The sequence below is a fragment of the Acartia tonsa genome, chromosome 11 (genome assembly GCF_053477335.1).
Source record: "Acartia tonsa isolate MP-2025a chromosome 11, ASM5347733v1, whole genome shotgun sequence".
In the NCBI taxonomy this organism is placed as follows: Eukaryota; Metazoa; Arthropoda; class Copepoda; order Calanoida; family Acartiidae; genus Acartia; species Acartia tonsa.
The window spans coordinates 24,167,291-24,191,974 of NC_137270.1; the positions used below are offsets into that span (position 1 = coordinate 24,167,291).

Sequence of the window (24,684 nt, forward strand, 5' to 3'; positions counted from 1 at the left end):
TGTGTCTGTGTGTCTGTCTTTTCCAAAGGATTTCATTTACCAATGAACCGATATGGTTCTTCTTTTTCTTTACTTTAAAACATTTTGACAACAACTTTTTGTATGGTATAGTTATTATATTCATCTGATTTCTGGAATGCGTTATCCAAGGACAACTGTTTTTATTACTGTTTCTTTTAAATGTCTTAAATTAAAATAATATATTTCTTATGCATAGCTTTTATTTACAGTTGAAAAGATCAGAATGTATGTAATAAAATGCTATAAATGACCTGTAAATGCATTTACTGCAATATAATGTTTTTGTCCATTCAAACAAAACAAAACTGAAATTTCATTTTAGTTTTTAAATAGTCAGATGAAACAAACAGACAATTTGAAAAAACATACATTAAATCTTTGAAGTAAAATCAGAAAATTAATAGAGATACCAAAAAGAAATCCACATAAATATAAATGAATCTTTTGTGAATAAACCGCATACTAAAAATACTTTTACATCACTTTGTCACTTAATAAATCTAAATTTCAGCTGGACAGTCAATCAATTTCTTCTTGTTTTGGTCTAAAGATAACAGAAAGCTGAACTTAATGCTTTGTAAGTAAAAAAACTTTAAATTTATATATCTACATTTTTGACGAACACAATTTATTTCATCATTTTATTTGATGTATATTAGGTGCTGATAGCAGCTTTGCTTATAGCATCTATGGAGAAAAGTTAGTAAAATAGCTAAAAACCATATCAAGAATTAAATTTAATATAAAATGAATAAAATTGTCTTCAAACTTTTAAACTGTTACACTAAAGTCTATGATATGAGATGGAATTGCTCATCGCTAATTTTCTCGGCTGCTATATAAGCTAGATTTCTTAATTTAAAAAGCAATAACGTCTACAACTTTCTTGTTATACTTGTTGAATATTAAAGCTAAGAGGCGTTTTTCTAAGTGGTCAATGGATTTATTATTACTTGGAACTTACATCAGAGTATGTTTAAATAAGAAAATAAATAAAAAGTATGTTTTAATAGAGCTCATAGTTGTTCATCTTATTGTAATAACTGAAAAATAAACTGGGTTGTTTGCAGTAGATATATGAAAAAAAAATAAAAAATTAAAAGATGAATTAACTAGGTAAAAGTTTTTGATATTCAATTGTAATCAATTTTCAAAAAGCAAACCTTTAGTATGTTGTTACTCAAAAGGCTTACAAAAATAAAAAGTACCTAAGGAATGTACAAAAGTGACATTATACTTCAGGAATAGATATTTCAATAAGAAGATTTATAATGTACATATTGTAAAATATTCACAATACCTTCTTAGACTACAAGATAATTTTTAAAAATGTAGTAGGCATTTTATGAAAAAGGCGTTTTTTGAGATAGGCGAATTCTGAGATGGGCGTTTTTTGAGATAGGCGTTTTCTGAGATGGGCGTTTTTTGAGATAGGCGTTTTCTGAGATAGGCGTTTTTTGAGATAGGCGTTTTCTGAGATAGGCGTTTTTGAGTATAGCCCAAAGTAAAACCTGCAGTTTGCTAAAATAACGATTCACTCCATCTACCCCCATCCCCTTCCCTCCTACTTGATGACCAATAAGCGATGTCCATGATAGCAACCTAAATTGACGACAATATTTCCTCTGTCATAATATCCCCGTATATCCATTGAGAGCAGGGATCAAAAGGGATAAGACAATGGCAGATGAATTAATGTACATCCCCAATGATTATACACAAAATTATCCCTTCTGTAGATTACGATTAGTGGTTAAAACGTCTGGTCACTCAACTCATTGAACCAAGCAATCAAATAAAACCAATCAATAAAAGTCCCCAAAATTGTAAAGCAAACGAATAAGAAAACGTTATTACAAAATTTAAGGGACTAGTGTAAAAAACAGGTAAATGTCCCCTGCCTCCCTGATTGAGGGGTCATACTGTATATTTGTTTGTAGTATGAGTATTAATCATCAACATGTACAAACATTATCCAGGGAGGGAGGGGACATTGGACTGCTAATTTCATTCTAGTCCCCAACGAAATCTTATTCGATAGTTCAATAACTTTGGGTATTGTGATTGGTTGGTTCAAACTAGTAGTGTTCAAACTTTGTCAAACCAATAATTTTAATCTACAGAAGGGGTTATTTTGTTTATCTTTCATTGTCTTATCCCTTGAAATCCCTGATATATTCTTATCTCTCCCTTATGCTTTATTATCCATGTTCTAAATTTATATTGTTGTTCATTGAAAATAATTTAATATTAATATTTGTAAAATTGAAACGCAAGGAAGGGGTGTGACTTTTTAAATTTGTTACTCCCCATGGCTGTTTTAGTGGGGTGCAATAGGGGGGTAGACCCTTGTCAATGAACAAGTGACTGTGGCTCAACACGTAGCGTATTCGCTTTTCCTCGGGGAGGTGATAGGTTCGAATCTCGGCCCGATACCACTTTTGTAACAAAAAGAAGTTAAATATGGTCAGGTGCACGACATAAATATTTAGAGTAGAGGGAATGCCATGACCTGTTAACAGATGCAACACAATACCATGCACAGTTAGGACTTCTCTAACCTTGGGAGAATCTCGCCCTTACGAGGTAAGATCCTTGTCAAGGAAGGTGTTAGGGGTTAGACATCTAGGGGGGTAAATACATTCCTCCTCTGTATGAATTCTTAAATTTTTCAGCACATAAGGCGTTTTTATTCAATTATAACATCCTTGTAAGATATTAATCTTTTTTATTGCTATAATTAAAGTTAGGGGTTTTAAATAAATACTGTTTAGTGTTTACTTATAGGTAAATACAAAAAATTTTAATTTAGTTATCAACTGTACAGAAGTGAATATACATCTTATTTCATAAGTTAGTAGCTAATACGCCCCTAAATGCTCTGGGGGCACTTGAGGTCGGGGGAGGGGGGGAGGGGACAATCCTAATTTCCATTTTCAATTCTAGTTTTAAAATGAAAATTTTGCCGAATTTTTTTTCTATGGTTTTTTCTTTTGGGACGTTGGTGGAACCTTCCCGCAAAATAATTATAAACCTTACTAGGACACAACTGTAAAGATGAACCATATTATTCTAGCGTATATTGTAGATCATTTTGGTACAGACAGATATCCTTTTACTTTTATTTGTGAATAAAAGTAAATAACAAAAAAGCATTCAGTTAATTTTTATGGGGAAATATCAATTTAAAAACATTTATATTTCTTTAAAGATGTTGTTTAAAATTTGTCTTTGACATGAAGCCTTACTTCATCATGAAAAGAATAAAATCTAAAGAAAAATGGAGTATAGTCCCTTTCGTGGCAACGCACCTTAAGGGGCGATTCTTCGTATTTTTCACAGTAGCTTTTAGCGGGGGGCTCTAAACCTGCAGGGCCAATTGCCTAACCCTGTGGGGCAATCACCTAATCCAATATAACCTAACCTAAAATAAGCTATAAAAACTCATTTTAAAAATACAACAAATCGCCCCTTAAGGGGCGTTGCCACGAAAGGGACCCTTCCCGAAAAATGTTATAAAATTAATTGATTTGTTGTTTGACAGTAGAATAGACTTTCGGACTTCATGAAAAAATAAAATGATTAGAAATAACAAATTATTATTTTAGCCACACGTCGGCCAACTGTAGGCCTGAAAGAAATCAACCTTTTACAATTTTAAAAAATCAGCCAGAGGCCTAAACCTGACCCACATATGGCAACCCCTACTTTCAAAATAGTTTTCAAACAGGTTTAGATTTAAGGCTTAGTCGCGGCTGATAAGCCTTGGTTATAGGCCTTCTAGATAATACCTTATTGTCTAAGAAAAATTAATACAAAGTTTGAAATAAATTGAACACATCTGAAAATTTAAAACCTTAAATTTACAAAAGTTAATTTACAGAAGAGGATTATGACGTCATACGATATAATAGCCAATGAGAGGCCAATATACACTGTAATTGATCAATGGTAAAACTTATGCTGGCCTCTCATTGGTTATTTTATCTATGACGTCATAATCTGTTGAGGGACTTTAATCATCTTCTAATTTAAAGCCTAAAGTTGACTTCAGTAGTAGAATAATATTAAATGAATTAGGGTAAAAGTTGGGGGGAAGAAGAATCGTGTTATTTTGCATTAATGCTTTTAGACATGTTTCCACAAAACTAATAAAATTATTGCTGAAAATACTCTTTTTTCATTTAATGAAAATAAATAGGTATAAAACGAGATTTTAAGAGCCTTGGTAAAAACCCCTATACGGTCTCAATGGCCTTTTAAGGCCACTTAAGATGGGGGGAGGGGTCATTCTTCTAAGGGGAAAATTTCTCTTCGGATTTCCTTCATCACCCCATATGATTACAAACCTTCCATAGACCTATGAGTAGCTACATTGTAAAGGAGAAATATATCGGTTTAAAGGGCAGCAAGATCCTTCGGCAAAGACAGACAAACTTGATGTTACTTTTTATAGGGATATATAAACACATGCTAATCTTAATCTTAAAATTAAATTGGCTAAATTTCAGCAACACTTTGGTTTGATTGAGGGAAGTCATTTGTTAGTAGCCGGGGAAATGTTAGAAAGGAAGGGGACCATCTATAAGGTGAAACCAACAATACCTCTCCAGAGAGACAACGAGAGACACAGAAACAGGAGGAAAAAAGTGAGAGAGAGAGAAAGAGAATAATGGAAAGGAGATAGATAGATAGATAGGAAATAGAATCAGAGACATTATTAAAATGGGCGAGGTTAGGAAATAGAGAGAGAGGGTTCAAAAGGAACAGAAAAAGAGAGAAATCCAGATAGAGATAGAGAGTTGAAAGGGGAAGAAAGAGCGATATAAGGCCCACCCCAAAATAAAAACGCATCTAAAAAGACAAAGAGAAAGAGAGAGGATAGAGAGATAGAGAGACTGGTATAGCAAAGGGAAATACAGTTTTGCAGTATATATGGAGTCAGAGTGAAGGGCTCAGTAGGAATAGTGACTGCACCGTGACTGCCAATATATATTATTGGCCTCTTTATTGCAGGAATTATTTTGTTGGAGGGGAACTTTTTACAGCTGTTGTTTTTCCCACACGTGGACGTTTGGCTCTGAATGATTTATAGTCTTTTCATGTTTGAATATTAAACATTATTTAAAGTCAAAGGCACTGAACTTTGACTGTATAGCTATACTTGTTGATAGTAAACAATGATTTAAGATGTTTTTGGGTGTTTCATTTTACCTTCATAATAAAAATTAATACAGTTTTTTGTATCTGAACCTTAGCGGGCAGAATGAAGGTGTCAACAACCCCCTTAAAGTTCAAGAGGAAAGAACTGCCCTTTTTTTCACTCCTTTAAGAAATACATCCACCTGTTCACACCACTGATGTGGACCAATTAGTTGTCTCGATTTTGTTATTCTTTTCAATAAAGCTTCATTTAACTTTGAGCTGGTTTAAGTCTATTTTTAGCTTTCCAATCCCATCTAACGCTAGAAAACAAATTACCAGAACTTTGAAAATAACATTTCTAATAATTATTGTTTGTAAAATAGCATGCTGAGATTGTCACCAATAAAGATCGCAATAGTTTAAGAGCCTGGTCATCAATAAAGAAATGTGCTATTATAAAAGAAATATTGTATTTAAAACTATAAGGCAAAATAGTTTTTTTTTCTAGTTGTTATAACTATGTCTTTTCACAAAAAGATATCGAAATAAATTTGATGTTAATAGTGAGGTTTTGCAGTCGTTATAATTTTATGTTGTTTATGTCAATTTTGGCTAGAATAGTATTTATAATGAAAACACCCCTGGCCCTTACATAATATAGATTCCTTGTAAAATAGCTAAAAACATGCCAATTAAAAGTGTCCTGGTTGAAAAATTTAAGAAAATATACATAAATAAAAGTATTAAATAGTTGATTAAATTTTAGTTGCGATGATATTCTATAATTTCAAATAACTTTTTGTTAGTAACGAGATTTTCTCAGCTGCTACTCAAGAGATACAGCTATTTTTTTTGTGAACATTCGTTATAAATTACAATAAATATCATTTAAAAAACATATTTGGTCCGTAGGTTTGACGGATATTTTATGGAACCTTTCTTGAAATTTTCATGTGATCAATTAGCATCTGCTCTTTAATACATTTGGTCCGTCGTTGGTACATCTATATTGCTCTGAGTGACAATATTTGTTCTTCTGTATGTCTAACTTTACTCTTTATTTTAACAATAAGCTTCGTTATCTATGGATGTTTTTATAGGCGAAGCTTTTCTATAATTAGGGTCGGTCCGTCCGTCCGTCCGTCCGTAACGGATAGCTTTTTTCGTTAATTTAGGCATGTTAGAATTCTCCTATCGATTTCAAACTTTGCATGGTTATTCCTGTAGTAGTTAGGTACGATTTAGAAATCGTTTTAACTTTATACTCATTACCAGATTGTCCGTACGTCCATTTTAAACATGTTGATTTTTTTTACTTTTTTAACAACAAATTTTTATGTAATCTAATTATTCGATTGATCTGATTTTTGATATACTGATTCCTGGTATAATAAAGTACAATATTATAAGCGAGGCAACTCTATAATTCCTAAAAATGTAAGTATACCCATAAACATTATTCTGTATCAAGCAGTTTTTCAACAAATTTACTTACAATTTTGCTTCGACTCTTATACATTTATATTCTGATTATTCAGTTCTGACACTATACAAGTGTTAATGTCCGTTTCTCCGACCGTTTCAGTGCTTCGCTTTTATGGATGTTGTCATCCTTGTTATCTAATAATTATGTTTGTTGGTTTTAAACTACTCTCTTAAAGAACAGCTTATATGACATATATCTTGCCCTTAAGTTATTTTCTTTAACAGAAGATTTAACATTTATCTTTTTTGGAAATTTATTTTAAATTATGCTATATTTCAGAAAAAAGATTATGTAGATACAAATTAAAGTTATGTAATAAATGACTGCTACAAAAAATTAATAATGTTTCTTTATATGGATATCCAAGCATAGGTAGGTAGTTTGTGTTTCTATAAATATTTTTTCTTACATTTAAGTTAGGTATAAGGTATAACCAACACGCAAAATAAATCTAAAATAATATTTAAGGGTCAGATGAAAGGTCGAAAATTTATAAGTGTTGCCCCCCCATCGACAGCTAAAAATCACGTGTAGGTTGGAATTAATTTCATTTTTGGTATAAGCTGCATTTAAGTATTGATGCGTTGCTTAAAGCGGGACTCAAAATCAGCCATGTGACATCATAAAAATGAGGGAGATTTGGCGCCTTCTAAAAAGTGCCATATGGAGCACTGATAAACCCCCCCTCCATTACTTTTCAAACAGATTAAAAAATTAGTAGGAATAGTGTAAAAACTTTTAAAGCAACAATTTTAATACGCAAGATGGGTAATTATGTTCATCATTCAGGACGTATATCAATTTACTGTCAATTCTCTTCTCCCTTAAGATTGCTGATTCTGTTAATCTGTTGAGTCCCTTAGCTTTTAATTCTGCGAGCCCAAAATGCTAATGTGTAATTTTTGTGTTTATCTTAAGTTCCGAAGCCCCTAAAAGTAAACCAAATACATTATTATATAGTTAGCGGCTACACCCCTAGAGGCCTCAAGGAGCACGTAATATATTTTCTTTTTATTCTATCAGATCAGCTGTTTACCATAAAATACACAAGGTGATTTCTCTTGGAAGGGTTGTGGCACCCATAGACGTCCAAACTTTTTTTTTTTTGGGGGGGGGGGGAAACATTTTTTTAAGGAGGGGGGGTAATTCGCTTTGGGGGGGGGGGGTAAATTAATCTGTATAATTCTAATTAAGCTTTTTCTAGCACCTATAAAAAGTTACGTCATACTGGCCTACAATTTGTCAATTAAAATGGAAACTTGCCTGCCATTGGTAATTTAGTCTGTGTATTAGCCTATCATTGGTCATTTGTATTGTATAGCGTCAATTTTTATGGGCACTATAAACCACTTCAATTCTAATTGTAAACTATTGTAGAAAAATCTGTGGAGATGAAGTTCTGGGAGGAAACAGTGTGGCTACCTCCAGGTTATACCTGGCAACATTTTAAGGATCCAAAATATGCTCAATTTAGGTAATTTCATTATGTCCTCCCTATCCTTATACTAAAGTAAAAGGATGTCTATGTGTACCGAAGGATCTCTCTAACCGCTAAACCGATATGGTTCTCCTTTACAGGGAAGATTCTCAAAAGTTATGGAAACAGTGTGTCTAACTCCAGGTTATTTTGCATGGTGATTCTTTTAGTAGTTAGGTGCGATTTAGAAACGTAGCAACTCTATAATCATTACCAAAATGTCCATTTTAAACATGACGATTTTTAACTTTTTTTATGATGTAATTATCCGATTGGTCTGATTTTTAAAATAATGATTCCTAGAACAACAAAGCACAATGTTATGAGCGAATCATCTCTATAATCAAGTCCTAAAAACGTAAGTATGTCCTAAAACATTACCTGTATCTATTCAGTTTTTCAACAGTTTTGTTTCGACTTATATACATTTATGTTCTGATTATTTAGCTCTGACACTCAACAATTATTAATATTCGTTTTTCCTACAGTTTCAAGGCTTCGCTTTTATGGATGTTGTCATCCTTGTTTTATATTACGTGTATCAATATTGAAATTATACAAAAAATCTAATTGGCTCCTAATGATGAAATTGGTCTTATATTCTGAAAATTCCCTTTGCCCCCCTCCCCCCTATTTCTATTGAAATGCATTTTCCCCAAGCACTTTCAGTGTAGCTTGTAAAAAGATATATTTTAAAATTCTTATTTTTTAACATTTTAATTGCAACTTATAATATTTTAATTAGTGTAACAATTGTATTCCATGAATTAAATGGGAAAAAAAGGTTGTAACTCTATTTATAGTTAATATATAAAGTAGTAAGGTTTTTGTTTGTTTATAGCTTATGATTTCGATAACTACTAGACCAATTAAATTCTCCAATTTATAGAAGCTTAACACAAATATTGGGGTTGTGCAAGTACTTGACCCGCTGTCTCAGGGACCTACTCTTTATTACCTCACCCTTGCCGAGTAAGGCAGATGTACCAAATTAAGTCACCGTAATGAATGACGCTTTCCGCAGAGGAGCTTGGGGTAAGGGTTGCACTGCACTATGTACGCGACTATTGAGTATTCAAACTACTCAATAATCTCCTTTCTTACACAACCAAGGGGAAGTTTCGTGAATGAATTGTTATTATTTGTTTTAGTCATCTGTTGTACCCTATACCAAGTGCCTTCCTGGTCCTTATTCTCAGAGCCATTGTGGAACAAAAAATTTTCAGGTATTTTTTTCATATTTAAGGTTTATAATGAAACTTTTTATAATGCCTATAAAAAATGACGTCATACAATAAGAGTTAAGACTCTAGGGGGCTAGGTGTCGCTTCGGGTACTAGACCTTACCCTGGAACATACATACAATACTTATGATTGCGGTGTAAAACGTCATACAACCAATAATACGCCAATACAATGACTAAATTATTAATGGCAGGCCAGTATACGTATTAATTGACCAATGGTTTGCCAGTATGACTTATTTTTTTTATGAGCACTATAAACCGCTTCATTTATAACTATTTGTGGAATGTATCTCCACTATCCCAAGATAAATCGCTCGTGGAAAAAATATTCTGCCCCGCCAATATTTTTTACTTTTTCTTTTTAAAATTGGAAGTGGAGGGTCTATGGATGTTGTCATCCTTGTTTTATATTTCTATTTTGGAATGGAAAATGAAATCTAGATTATCAGATAAGAAAATAATTTAGCGGTTACAGCCAACTTTTTACACATTTCAACCTAACAATCCTCATATAAAAGTAACAGGATGTCTATCTGTCTTTGTGTTTGTATCTTGCTAACCACTGGACCGATATGGTTCTCCATTACAGTGAAGCTTTTATAGGTCCAGGGAAGGTTTATAACTATTTTTGGGGAGAGTACCACAACCCTTACAAAACAAATCGCCCATAGAGTACCTAGCTATGCTAAAAATGTTAACAAGGATGACAACATCCATAAATAGCGAAGCACAAAAATTATGTAAGTACGAACCGATAATAGTTATTTCTTTCATCGTATTATAAACCGTTTTCCGTGGATATAGAATGTACAATTATAAGATTAAAACCAGATTTTTTAGCCCCGAGGTGCCGAAGGCACGGGCTAAAAAAACTGGTTTTAATCTTATTATTGTACATTTTTATATTCGTAGAAATCGGTTTATAATACGATGCTAAACATAGTTTTTTCGTATGGATGAGAATCGGTTCCTATCCACCGGATTCGAATGATTACGAGAAAGTTAATTAAATAGAAGATTTTTAGTTGATAAAGTGAAAGGATCTCTGACTGTCTGTACCAAAGGATCTCGCTAATCGCTGAACCAATATGGTTCTCCTTTACAGCGTAGCTTCTCATCGGTCATTGAAAGGTTTTTAGCTATTTTTGGGGAGGGTGCCACAACCCTTCCAAGAGAAATCACCTTGTGTATTTTATGGTAAACAGCTGATCTGATAGAATAAAAAGAAAATATATTTGGTGCTCCTTGATGCCTCTAGGGGCGTAGCCGCTAACTATATAATAATGTATTTGGTTTACTTTTAGGGGCTTCGGAACCTATCTTGGGCTGAGAGATAAACACAAAAATTATACATTAGCATTTTGGGCCCGCAGGAAAGCTAAGGGACTCAAACTCGATACTTTAGGTAAGTTTAATTTTAAATTCAGCTTTCTACATTTGATCGTATGTCCTTTCGTAATATAGCTCTTATAATAGTTTAAGGTATTATGTTATAGTCTTGCTTCTATGAAGGCTGTCATCCTTGTTGAGACATAATATAGACTAAGAAATAGTTATTTATCGCATCGTATTATAGATAGTATTCCGCGGATAGAAAACTGAAAGTATAAGATTAATTCCAAATTAGTTGGCCCCGAAGGGCCGAAAGCCCAGGCCAACTAAACTGGTATTGATTTTTATGAATTTACTCTTTTATTTCATTACTCTTTGAAAATTGTCCAAATACTATACATGCGTTTTCAGTTTGGCTCAGAAAAGATTCTAATCCAGCGGATATTAATCGGTTTCGTAGCCATACTGGAAAAAAAGATTTGTAAAGATAATGTATTTATTATTATTGTATAGAATAAGAATGGTTTCACGTCTCATTGCGTTCATTCAGATAAAAGATATTTGGGATCATGGAAAGAAAACGAAGTAGGGGGTTTCTTCGTATTTTTACGGTAGCTGAAAGGCTATTTTAGATTAGGTACGGAAATGATGATTGCCCCGCAGGGTTAGGATATTGGCTCCCCAGGGTTAAAGCCCCCCCCCCCTCAACGCGTGGGCTAGAAATAGGAGAAAAGCTACTGTGAGCATACTACGAAACCCGCTACTTCGTTTTCTTTACTTGATCCGATATTTGTTTATGAAAGCTAAAGCTAACAAGGATGACAGCTAACATTGGAGAGTAATTGTATAAATAATAAGAAGCAGGTGGAGGGAGAGCAATAGAATAACCTAGAATTTAGGATATCCCGGGAATTATGTTAAGCATCTTGGAGGTGATAGGCTCGAATCTCGGCTTAACACTGCGTCATAACTAAAGACGTTAAAATGGTTTATTATTATTAGTTGCGCGACAATAATATTTAAAGTAGGGGGAATGCCTCGGCCCAAAACAGTTAGAGTTGGTTGTATAATGGGTGTTACTAATACATAATAGATCGAGGTATGTTAAGCAACCTAAATGAAAAACTCAAATTGGGATTTACAATAGGCTTTGCTCCTAAAAGCTAAATATATTATCTGATCATTTTTTTGTTGATTTATTTATTTTTAGATAAGTTTTGTGAGACTGGTTGGCGATGGTGTGCCTATTTATTTCTTCATATTATGGGTAGGTTGTTTAAACAAGAATGACTGTATCACAAACAGTAGCTAATCATTAATATTAATTTCAAAAATAAGGTTATCTATTTAGATAACTTAGCGCTGAATAAATCTTTTTAAAGTTAATAATCAAGAAAAGGATTATTAAAAAGGTTGGTAGTGGCTTCGTCCCTTAGCCTCTAAATTTAAGGGTTTTTATTTTACCAGTAAGGGATGAAATAGCTTATAAAGTCGGATAGACATCATATTATCAATTTAATAGAACAGAGAAGAATATTGTCAACAAAAAAATATTGTCAAAAGTACAAAAAAATATGTATATTCATTTTTAAAATTTGAAAGTAGTTTACTTTTCAAAGCTTAAAAAATTCTTATTTAAATAAGATTTATAAATACGCATTAAATGCTTTACTTAAGTCCAAACTACAAAAAAACCTGTAGAAATTTCCCAATATGAATTTTGACTTTTAAGTTTTAATGATCAATATTTATTACCATGTTTGCTGTTTTAGTAAACAAATGTTTACTTAATAAGTTATACCTATTATTTACCTACAAACTTTTCCCTCAAATTGTTTTATAATAGGCTAATTGATTACAGAAAAAAATATAAAACAACATAACAAACTTTTTTTTTATATCCATGGCCTAAAGATTAAGATTTATACTGCAGATTTTGATTTATTAAACGGTAGCACATACGAACAATAACACTCGTAGAGTGTTAGAACTTAATAAGAAGAAGATAAGTGTAAACAAATTTATTGAGGATATACTTACTTTTTAGGGCATTTATACTGATGCTTCGCTTAATCATATACTTTGTTGTCCTAAGAATTAGTATTAAAAAATCAGATAAAAATAATGCTGTCGAAAGAGTGAATCAACATGTTTAAAATGAACGTAAGGACATTCTGTTAACGATTAAAGAGTTGTAATCCTTTCTAAAATATTTTCTGAACTATTAAATGACCATACCAAGTTTCAAATCGATAGAAAAATTCTAACATGCCTTAATTAACGATAATAGCTATTCGTTACGTAAGGACGGACATACTGACCATTATTATAGAAAAGTTTAGAATAAAAGTACAGGTACTAAGGGTTCGGCGACCGTGGCTCAACACATAGCGCACTCGCTCGTCGTTGGGGAGGAGGGTGATAGGTTCGAATCTCGGCTTAGCACCGCGTCGTAAAAATGATTCCTTCTGCTACTATGTCAGGTGCGCGACATGAATAGTTAGAGTAATTAAGGGGAATGGCTTGGATCAAAACAGAAGCAACTCATTACTATGGACAGTTAGGACTTCTCAAACAAAGGGTTGGCGTCTGATGGGCGAATGGACGCTTTACACCGCAATTAAAAGCGGATTATGTTTCAAGGTGCGTTGAGAGGTCTAGATTCCGAAGCGACACCACGCCCCCTAGAGTCGGCTGTTCCTGCAAATATTTGTTAACTCATATATCTATATATTTTGCATAAATCGTATATTTTTTTTAGGTGTGAGTATTATGACCAAAAAGCCTTGGTTTTGGCAGGTATAATTATTTTAAAATCAAACACATTTAAAGAGCACATTTTTTCTATGTATGTAAGTCCGTCCATCTGATGGATCTAGTCCTTCGTGCTATATATAGTTATTTTTATAAGTAAATTACCGTTCGTCTGACCTTCTGCAAGAAACGATTAGGAAAATTTTCGGCGGTTACTCAAGATATTATTTGTGAAGATTCCCTACACCAACGAACATTCAAGGTTCTAGAGCTTCTAGAGCGCAGTGATATGTCAGACATCAAACTGACAATTAAACAGAGGAAATGGAGATGGTTGGGGCACACTCTAAGGAAAGGGCAAGATGATTTAACCAATAAAGCCTTAACTTGGAACCCCTTCACAGGAAAGAGGAAAACCAGGTAGACCAAAAACAACCTGGAGTAGGGAATTCCTGAATGAACTGAGAGATAAATATCTATCATCTTTCAATGATGCCTCTACCGAGGCCCAATTCAAAGATAAATGGAGAACCATTGTGCGTGGCCTATGCTCTGGAAAGAAGAGATAAATGGCGATGATGATGAACGAACATTTAGTAGATGATTTGCTTGTTCCGTCGGTTGATATACCAATACATATTTTTTTCGCACAATGCATATCTGCTCACGTTGTCTTTTTTTCTTCCGTGTTTTTTTGTGCTTTGCTCCTTGTTTGTTAATCAAATTCTAATAAAATTTTATTAGATACCTAACAAAAAATATCATTACAGAATTATTTGGTAATACTTGGCTAAAATTTCATGTTTTAAGTAAATAAAAAGAAAATTAACAACTAGCGATATATTAAGACAATTAAATATTAATGTACTTTATTTACGAGGCAAATTTATTTACTAGTTTTTTTGTCAATATGCAAATGAATGGTAATTAGTATTTTCTAGTCTATTTTCTATAGTAAAATTAACGTATAATAATTTATCGAATCGTATTGTAGACAGCTTTCCGCGGATATTAAAATGAAAAATTATAAGAATATAGAATCAGTTTTTTTATGATATGTGATACGATGATTTTCCAGTATTACTGGGAACCGGTTCTAATACAGCGGATTTTTAAACAGTTTTAAAGGGATACTGTAAAAAAATCTTCGCTATCTAAAATACAAAGTTGAACAATGTTTGTCAGTCCATATTAATCCAGAAGCTATTAACCGGTGAACCAATAAGGGCCTTCTTTTCAGGGAACATTCCTACTGGCCTAACCCTTGTGTAACGTATTCTCTTGTGCATTGTGATACCTTTCAGAAGAAAAAATACCTAATAAAAAACTTCTATCATAAATAAAAACCTTTTTGTTTGTTTTAGACAACAGAAATCTGGTTTGGTTACCCTGAACTCCACGTTATAGACCCAGAAGTTTGGTGGTACTATATGATTGAACTCAGCTTCTATTGGTCTCTTTTTATTTCACAGTTTGCTGATGCTAAAAGAAAGGTTTGAATATTTTGATTATTTCATCATATAATTAATCATCTCAGCAATAGGCATCTAGGGGCACTTAAAAGAGTGGGGGGGGGGGAGTTACTCCCATCTACTTTCGATTTTAGTTTTGAAAGTAAAAAAATTCTGTAGGGGATGTATTTTCGGAGGATATTGTTAATCTCCTCCAAATAGTTGTAATCCTTTCCAGGACCTATGAGAAGATACATGTCAGTTCAACGGTTAGCGAGATCCTTTGGTACTAACAGAAAGACACACACCCACATTTTTGTAAACTTTTTTTTCTTTTTTACTGTTTGCATTGCTGCGCCAGTTTGATTTTGTCATTTCTTCACTCAACCTTTGTTTTAAAATTTATTATTGTTAATTTTTTTAAAGATTTGTAATCTATCAATTTAAATACTTAATTCTTAATCTAAACAATGCTTTTTAAAATATATTCTTACTCTCATATGTGTTTTTTGTCTTTTAATGTTAAAATCGTCAAGTTATAAATCATGAGTATACATGAAAAAAAAAAAAACATGATCAAAAACAACATCAAAATCTACACACTAACATAGTTACATACAGGTTTAAGAAAAGAGCAATTGTTTGCCATTATTAAAATATTTTAAGGAAATTTCTTTTCAGGACTTCCTTGAGATGTTTATTCACCATTTAGCAACAATTTTCCTTCTGGTTCTCAGCTGGGTTTGTCAAGTTCATAGGTAACTCAAAAAAGCATAGCATTTGTATAATTAGGTTTATTTAGTTTAGTCTAAAAGTGTAATCTTTTGATATTGATTGGGTAATTCATCTTCTCGGCTGCTTTGAAGATAGATAGCTAAACTTTTCATTGAAGATTCCTATTACATATGCTCATATTTTCTATACATTTTCTATCCATATTTATGTCAGTCATGCATCAAAATAAAAAAATACCTTTTACTTTTTTAAAGGTTTTTTCATGGTTTTATTTGAGTTTGTGTATGTATTCTGAAACTGCCCTATAAATAACTTTGTCCCTTTGTCCTTTCCATGATTTTTTGTGTTTCGCTACTTATGGTTGTTTTAATTTAAATTCTGTTGTTTTTTTTCAGAATTGGTTCCTTAGTGCTATTCATCCATGATTTCGCGGACCATTGGCTCGAGCTAGCCAAGCTGGGCAGATATGCTAAGTATCAGGTGAGCTAGCCAAGCTGGGCAGATATGCTGAGTATCAGGTAGGCAAGCCTAGCTGCGCAGATATGCTAAGTATCAGGTGAGCTAGCCAAGCTGGGCAGATATGCTAAGTATCAGGTGAGCTAGCCAAGCTGCGCAGATATGCTCAGTATCAGGTGAGCTAGCCAAGCTGGGCAGATATGCTAAGTATCAGGGGAGCTAGCCAAGCTGCGCAGATATGCTAAGTATCAGGTGAGCTAGCCAAGCTGGGCAGATATGCTAAGTATCAGGTGAGCTAGCCAAGCTGCGCAGATATGCTAAGTATCAGGTGAGCTAGCCAAGCTGGGCAGATATGCTAAGTATTAGGTGAGCAAGCCTAGCTGGGCAGATATGCTAAGTATCAGGTGAGCTAGCCTTGCTGGGCAGATATGCTAAGTATCAGGTGAGCTAGCCTAGATGGGCAGATATGCTAAGTATCAGGTGAGCTAGCCAAGCTGGGCAGATATGCTATGTGAATGTGTATATCATTATTTGGATGTTACGCCAGATTTTCTCCAATTAAGTAAAACTTGTAGCTGGCAAAAAATAACGATAACCCACATCCACCCCTTTAGTCCATCTCCTGCCTCCTACTGGCTGAACGAACTGACCAATACATGAGTTCCATGTTAGCAACCTAAATCGACGACAATTTTCCCCTGTCATAATATATTCTATGTCCATTATTATTATACAGCATATGTTACATGTATAATATATTTCAGAAAGTCTGTGATATTGCCTTTGTTGGTTTTCTTACAGTTTGGGTCACTACAAGAATGGGTAAGTTCTCAGTAGTCCAGCTTTAACTCATAAAGTCTACAAATGGTATAAAAAGCACTGTCGGTTCCTTATATTGTGAGATATGTAACTTTACAAAGTGTCTCAAAAATCAGCAATGTGATATCATAAAAATGAGGGATTTTCTTTCCCACTGCTCCTCTCATCTCCCTTATTTTTATGACGTCACATTGCTGATTTTTGAGACACTTTGTAAAGTTACGTGAGATATGTATATTTCTTGTATAACAAATGTAATTTAAAGTGTATGAGAATGCATAGAAAGATCTTGAGAACCGTTTTGTTAAAAATTTGTAGAGTGCTTGGAATTATTTTATTGAAAATTTTCAAAAAAAGAATGCTCTTTTTTTGCCTTCCAACTCCCCTCCCCCTGATTATCGAAAAGAGACATTATTCTAGATCCAAAATTCATATATTATTTTGAGTTTCCCTCATATTCAATTTTGGATCAAATAAGCGAACATTTGAGAGAAACAAGGTATACATGATGCTTATTGCAGGTTAGGTTAGTTAGGTAAACGCAAAGATTTTCTTTGAGACGAATGAATTCTGGGGTGTCATTATAGAAATAATAGTGTAAATATATGGCAAGTGCATGTATAAAGAATTTTGGGTAAAGGCAAAAGAATAACGAGTGTTCTATACTACTTTCTATATTACACAGATTACAATTAGTAGAATCACTATGACTAAAAAGACCAAGTTTTCGTTTTGATACAGGAGCGGGATATTTGTTCAAAAAAGAAACTTTTAAATACAGGGCATACGTTTTCCCAAAACTTTACATTAAGAAATGATTTCAAATTTCAGGTGTTTTTCCAGTGTGGATAATTTATTCCATCACAGTAGAAGCGGCACAGGTCAGTTATTGCAAAAAAAACACCCTTTTCATTCATTTTTGCTGTAATTAACACAAAACTGTAGTAAAACTTCACAACATTATGATAATACAATCAATTAAAAAATGACACTTGTGGGCTTTGTCATTGCAAGCAAACTATGTTGCCCTTTTAGTTTTTAAAATAAATTAAATATTAAGTGGGGAGGGCCCTAACCCTGCGAATCCGCCCAGTACGGAATGTAAAACAAAACAACTTTGTACTTTGTGTGAAATCGTCAAAAATTCTTAGTTAAAAGGTTCCGTGATTTTAAACTTTTGAAAATGAAATTCTAATTCTTTTCAGTTATTGGAAATGTTCCCAATGTACTACATCTTCAATTTTCTATTGACAGGTAAATAATTATAAACTATTAAAATTCAATAACTAAAACAGAAGAAGAGCGTTATTTTTACAAATTACTTCAACTTTACCAGGGGCTGCTATTCAGCCAATTAATTCCATTTGAAATTGCCGAAAATTAAATATTTTGTTGGAGTAAAGTAGGAGTAAAACTTGTTTTTGTTGGTCACCTTAAAGGGAAGTAGGTAAGAATGAGAATAAAAAGGGAAGGGGTTTGAGGCGGATTTTCACTTAAAATTGTTTGTCAGAATCACATTCCCTATTCGCCTGAACTTTACAAACGTCTGATAAGGAAAGGACATTTACTAGCAGAGAAAAAGATAGATAGGGTGTTGTAAAAAGAAAAGGTGTTTTTTTTATTGGGGAAGGGGGGGGGGGGTGTAAGGGCCGATTTCCCTTGTGATCGTGGTTGTACCCTATAGTTATAACCTTCCCTGGACCTTTGGACATTTCATATTTAACTTTGCTTATTTCAGCATTATTGGTTCTTCATCTATTTTGGACCTACTTTATCATTAAAGCAGCATACAAGGTTAGTCAAATCTCAGGGATCGAAAGGGATAAGACAATTGCTAATAAATTGATGTTCATCCCCAATGATGATACCTAAAATTAGATTATAAAAAGTTGTTGAAACCTATGGACACTCAACTTAATGAATCAACCAATAAAAATTCAAAAAGTCCCCAAAGTTTTGAAGCAAACGAATAAGAAAACAGTGTATAGAAGGGATGTTGACACTACTCCTTTAAATTAAAATAGGGAAATCCTGCCTTTTCCATTTTTTACCTTTTATTATAACACTAAGAAGACCCTGTGCACTCCACTGTATACATCAATTTATGTATCTATTTCTAGGCCTCAGGGATCTAAAGAGATAAGAAGATGACCGTTAAATTGATGTACATCCCAAATGAAGAAACATAAAATTACCCTTCCTTTATATTCAATTAGTGGTTGAAACGTTTGGACAATCCCCAAAGTTTTAAAGGCAACTAATAAGAAAACGTTATCTTAAAACTTTGGTAACTATTGTAAAAAACAGCCCATTGTCCCCTCTGTCTCTCTCTCTGACTAATCTACTACTACATTATCGTTCTGTTTATAAATCATCTAATGTCTGCTTTGAATGTAGTTTTGACACTCTCCTTAAAATTAAAATTGAAACATCCTGCATTTCCCTTGGAAAATCCTGTGCATGCCGCCACTTGTATACATCAATTTATGTATCTATCTAGGCCTTGATGTTCTCTGACGATGTGGATGATAACAGGAGTGATTCTGAAGACTCGGAACCAGAAGATTAAACTTGAATTCTATATTAAACATTGGAAACAACGAGAATATAAATTTTTATACAGACAATTACTTTGTAAAAGATATTATGAAGAACTTATAAAGACTTGCGGCAGTGAAAAGGAGTTTTTAAGCAATTATTGTCACAAATCACATGTTCCTGGCTTGTAAACTCTTTAGAGGCAAGTTATAAATTGATATAATATGCCTAGGGTAACCTAATAAGTTAGGGTTTACCAAGCTTTACATAAATATAAAGGAATTTGTAATACTTAAAAACCCTAACTCCATGGCTATCCTAAAGATTTTATTATGATACGTCTCAATGTTATTTTATATACATAATTGGAGAATTGTAAAGTGGCAAATTCTTCATTTTCATTTTTCATAAATACATCAAATCTTTGAATTCGATATTCTCAGGGACAAGGGACCAGGATTCTGATAAACAATTCTAAGTGAAAATTTGCCCACAACTAATTTCCCCTCCCCCCTTTTAACCACTTCCCTTTAGTAACATAACAAAACAAGTTACGCCAACAAAACGCTAAAAAAATCTAAGTTTAACAATTTTAAATGGAATTAATTTGCTGAATCATGGCCCCTGGATATACTTCAATTCTGCCCAAAAAATATTAGTTTAAAAAACAAGCTTGTTTTCTAATATGAAAAAAAAACAATTTAAATTTTAATTAAAAATGAATTAAGACCTTTTTAAAGTTATTGGTCACGTACTTTAAGCCTTATATTTAGTCTTTCATAATTGTTTACAATAAGAAAATTCCAACTCAACTAATATTCTTATTTAAAAGACTAAATTGGGATATTTCGAGTCAAATTGCAATTGATATAAAGTGGAAAAACTTTCAAAAATGTTAAATTTTCAGGAATTACCTTTATTTCATATTTTATATATTATAGTGCTTCTATACTATTGGACTAATATGTCCATGTTTTTGAAATAGTGTCCATTAGAAATGACCTAAAACAATACAAATGACCAATGATAGGCTAGTATACATTCTAATTGAGCAATGGTAAATTGTGTACTGGCCTATCAATGGTCATTTGTATTGTATGACGTCATTTTTATTGGAACTTTACGCTGTTTCTCTTTTTTTTGTTAAAGACCAACTAAGTCCAAAACTGTGCCTCCTTATTAATTTTCATCTCTACCTCTCTTAAAATAATTAATTTTTTATGCATTGTAGAATTAGTTACAGCATGCCTTTTCATTATTATACACGCTTTTATCGCATGTAATAAATTGTAAATTTTTTTTGTGTTTTTTTTACCTCACAAAATAGAAATTTGTTTTTGTATATTTCATAGATTTTAACTAAAGAGTTTTCCCAGAAGTGATTAGTCGAGCTAAGACCCTAAGGGTAGGGGTTTCCATGCTCGTTTGGGACTTTGAGGGACAGAACCAAAACTACTTGTTCTTTATTTTAAAATTTTAAAGGTTTTTTTTCTAGTTATTGAAACTTCTTTATTTCTATTGCAAATAAAAATTCAGAATTCAAATGGTCTTTTTTATCACTATTTTGGATCTAAATATTTCCGAAAATTTGAAGAAAAAGTTTCTTTCGGGTGTCTGTAACTAAATAATGCCTTTTGATTAAAAAATAAGAAAATAAACATAAATTTTTTTGTCATTCCTACTTGAATTGTTTAAAAAATAAAGTCCATAAATAAACAATAAGCTCAAATTTAGTATTGTGATTTTAATGCTGTGATTCCTATAATTTGAGTTATGAATTTTAAATCTTTAATTTAGTCTTAAGAAATCAATTCCTAAAAAAGACAAATAAAAACTGTACATATAAAAGAAAATCTTTATGTTTTTTGGCTAGATTGCAATTTTTGAAACATTTGCCTTATTTATGGTTGTATAAAATTTCAAAAAACAAGATTTTTTTCAAAATAATCATACCATGACATTGCACTACTTTTTTATAATAATGTAGTAATTTTTAAATAAAATCATTGAATTAATCTGCTCTCCTTTCTTCTTCCAATCAAATATTCAAAGCTACTATTAGTGAAATAATGTTAAGAGTACTTTTTTTATTTATTGTTTTATCTACAATTGCAGGGAGGGGTAAGGACATTAGACTGTAAATCATACAGTTCCCAAAGTTTTACAAATACATTTTCTATTCGTTGACCCAAACCAACATTTTTATGGCTTGGCATCAAACGGGTAAATTTATGTCATAATTGGGTATTTTAATTTATTGTCCAATGTCTTACCAATAAGTATATGAATTAAATTTTTGCATTAAAAATTAAAAATATACACGAAAAAAATTATGATTCACAATAAGAGACTTTTTATACTTTACTTTATAATTGAAAATAATTGATTACTTGAATTCTAAACAAATTTAAAAGTTTTTATACAGTATAATTGTTAAAACTATCATGTACATAAACATTTCTATAGTATTATGATTTTTCTCACTTGAATGTTGTTATTCTACTAAATAAAACTATATAGTTATAAAAATGTCATTTTCAATGTAATTAACAATCAAGCAATGCCAACTGGCTGACCGATTTTAGGACATCTGATGATTGCCTAGAAAACTCAGAAAAAAACTCAGATGATTAGGATAATTATATCATATTAAAATTTTTGTCCAAAAATGGACATATGGACTTTCTTATCAAAATTATAGAGTTGCTACGCTTTGAAATCGAGAAGACAATCAACATGCCTAAATTAACGGTAAGATCTATCCGTTGCGGACATACGGACCTATCCTAATTATTGAAAATATTTGCTTTTAATTTATCCCATATAGGAATTTTTATGTCCACTTTTAACAATTTAAGAATGGTTAAATAATTATTCAATTAGGATTGCGATAAATACTGCACTGATTTAGTTCTCCATTTCAGGGCAGCTTCAGTTAGGTCCCGGGGTGATTAAAGGCTATTTTAATGTTAATTTAGGAATAATTTATGGTTTTAGGCTAATTTAAGAGCCCCTTAAGAGCCACTATAGATGCTAGGGGCGCATCCGCTAGTTATACATAATGCAAAAAAAACTTGATTAAATCCTTAAAAACAAAATATTTAGTTTAATTCCTAATTAATTGCTTTCTTTAAATTTTAATATTTACTAAAACCTTTTCAGCTCTGATAAAAAACGTAGTAAATCGCTAGCTCTTATTATTAAATACATTTTTCAAGGTAATTTCAAAAGATAAATTTAGACTTATAACTTTCTATCTTCCGGGCAACAACTATTTTCTGTATACCATGATGACCCTGATCTTAAAACAGGTTTCATATACACAGCCAAAATCGCGCGATCTAAGCCCTTTTTTAACAATATCCCATAAGAATTTGTCGATCCCTAAAACACACTCTTTTGGTTAATTTTAGCCTTCAAATGTTTAGAATTTTAAAATACATCAAATAAAAGAAAGACACATAATTATATTTTTAAGAAATATATGTTAATATGAATTTTAAAAAATTACCAAAATATAAAATGTTAATTGTCGTAGAAAAATTAAGGCATTGAAAAAAATGATTTTAACAGATTTATATAAGGTTTGCTAGAAAAAAATATAATTTATTTATAAGGGCCGAGAGGGGATATTTTTTGGACAAAGTAATTTTTGTAGATAATAAATCTTACTACCATAAGAGAAAGTTGAAGGCATTGGAATAGGGAAGCAATAAAGGCGTAATTTACAAAGGTTATATGGGCGCTAGAAAATACACTCAGTATAAAGCATTTTCCAAATGAAAGTGTAACAAGATGCACCAACATACCCCCCAAAAAATTTCATACTTATAACAAATATTTATATTAAAAATATTAAAATGAGATAATAGTTATTTCTCGCATCGTATCATAAACAGCTTTCCGCGGATATAGAATGTACAATTATAAGATTAAAACCAGTGTTAATATTATGATTGTACATTTTTATATTCGTATAAAGCTGGATATAATACGATGCTAGACATAGGTTTTTTCATATGGATGAGAACCGGTTCTTATCTACCGGATTCGAATGAATACGAGAAAATAGACTATTTCAAGAATGATTAACCTCCCCTCCCCACCTAACATGTAAATGTATACCAACCCCTGTCTTAAATATCTTCGTCTTTTGGAGGGTAGGGGGCCGAGAATACCACCTCTATTATAAAAATACATTCATTGAAATTTTGCACCATCCCCACCAAAAAAGTAATTTTTTGATTCTTTCCATTAGATCTTGGAGGGATTATATGAACGGGTCAAAAGTAATATACAAGATTCCGTAACCTTCAAAAAGAAGTCCTAAGCGCCTAAAACTAGTAAGCACGCTGTGCTACTAGACATATAAACTTTGAAGTTCTTGCCACAAATTCCGAAAACCAGTCTTTTTTTTAATTTATAAGGGTTGGTACACCCCTCTGGATTCTCACCCCACTCTTCTTAATATTGGTTTACATATCCTTAAAGGAGTCACAGTTATGGAATCTCGACCACAAAGATTTTTTTATCCAATCTTGACAAGTGAGGTATTTTTGGAAAGAGGAATATACATAGAAAACGCCTATGTTAATTAGAAAATCCGCAGAAATCATATTTGCAAGTTATTTGCAAAAATCTGCAATGTTAATTTGCAAAATCAATTTCTTGCCTTAAATGACTTATTTATAAATAAATCTTTTATGAAATATGTTTATCTATAAGTTTAGAACATACTTAAGGCAAAAAAAATTTCTTTAGTGTTACTTTTTTCAACCTATATATGAAAAAAGCAGTTTCTCACAATTTATGATAAAAAAAGGTATAGGAACAAAAAATATGTTTTTTCTTGATGTAAACACAATAATTGGCATAAAATCTATCATCCTAAACGTAAAAATCAGATATAGAATCCTTTTTAGAAGAAATATAGTGCAAAAAGTAACCAAGACATTTTTGCAAAGTATGAAAAGCTAAAGAAAATAGTTCTTTCTGATTTTGATATACATATCAGATAAATGTATATAAAATTAGTGATCAAAAACTATAAAACAAGTTATAACTTTTTTCAACCCTATCATTGATTAAAATGCACTTTTAGGTTTACTAATTACCAAAGTTGCACATAAAAACTCTTTTTATTAAGTTATTAAACAAAATAAATTAAAATTAACAATTAGGCGTTTTTTATAATGCAGTAGACCATTATGTAGTTGGTTTTTT

General features: G+C 32.1%; 1 protein-coding gene across 1 annotated transcript; it reads left to right on the forward strand.

The window, feature by feature from the left end:
* Positions 1 to 6,929: 6,929 nt before the first annotated feature.
* LOC145332072 (ceramide synthase 6-like) lies at positions 6,930 to 20,180 on the forward strand. Its single transcript, XM_080177002.1, has 14 exons — positions 6,930 to 7,024; positions 8,030 to 8,126; positions 9,281 to 9,355; positions 10,681 to 10,781; positions 11,919 to 11,975; positions 13,470 to 13,507; positions 14,827 to 14,955; positions 15,595 to 15,671; positions 16,044 to 16,128; positions 16,869 to 16,926; positions 17,755 to 17,804; positions 18,129 to 18,177; positions 18,662 to 18,717; positions 19,424 to 20,180. The coding sequence occupies exons 2-14, from the start codon at positions 8,044 to 8,046 to the stop codon at positions 19,490 to 19,492; spliced, it is 927 nt and encodes a 308-aa protein (XP_080033128.1). The 5' UTR covers positions 6,930 to 7,024; positions 8,030 to 8,043; the 3' UTR covers positions 19,493 to 20,180.
* The last annotated feature ends 4,504 nt before the right edge of the window (positions 20,181 to 24,684 follow it).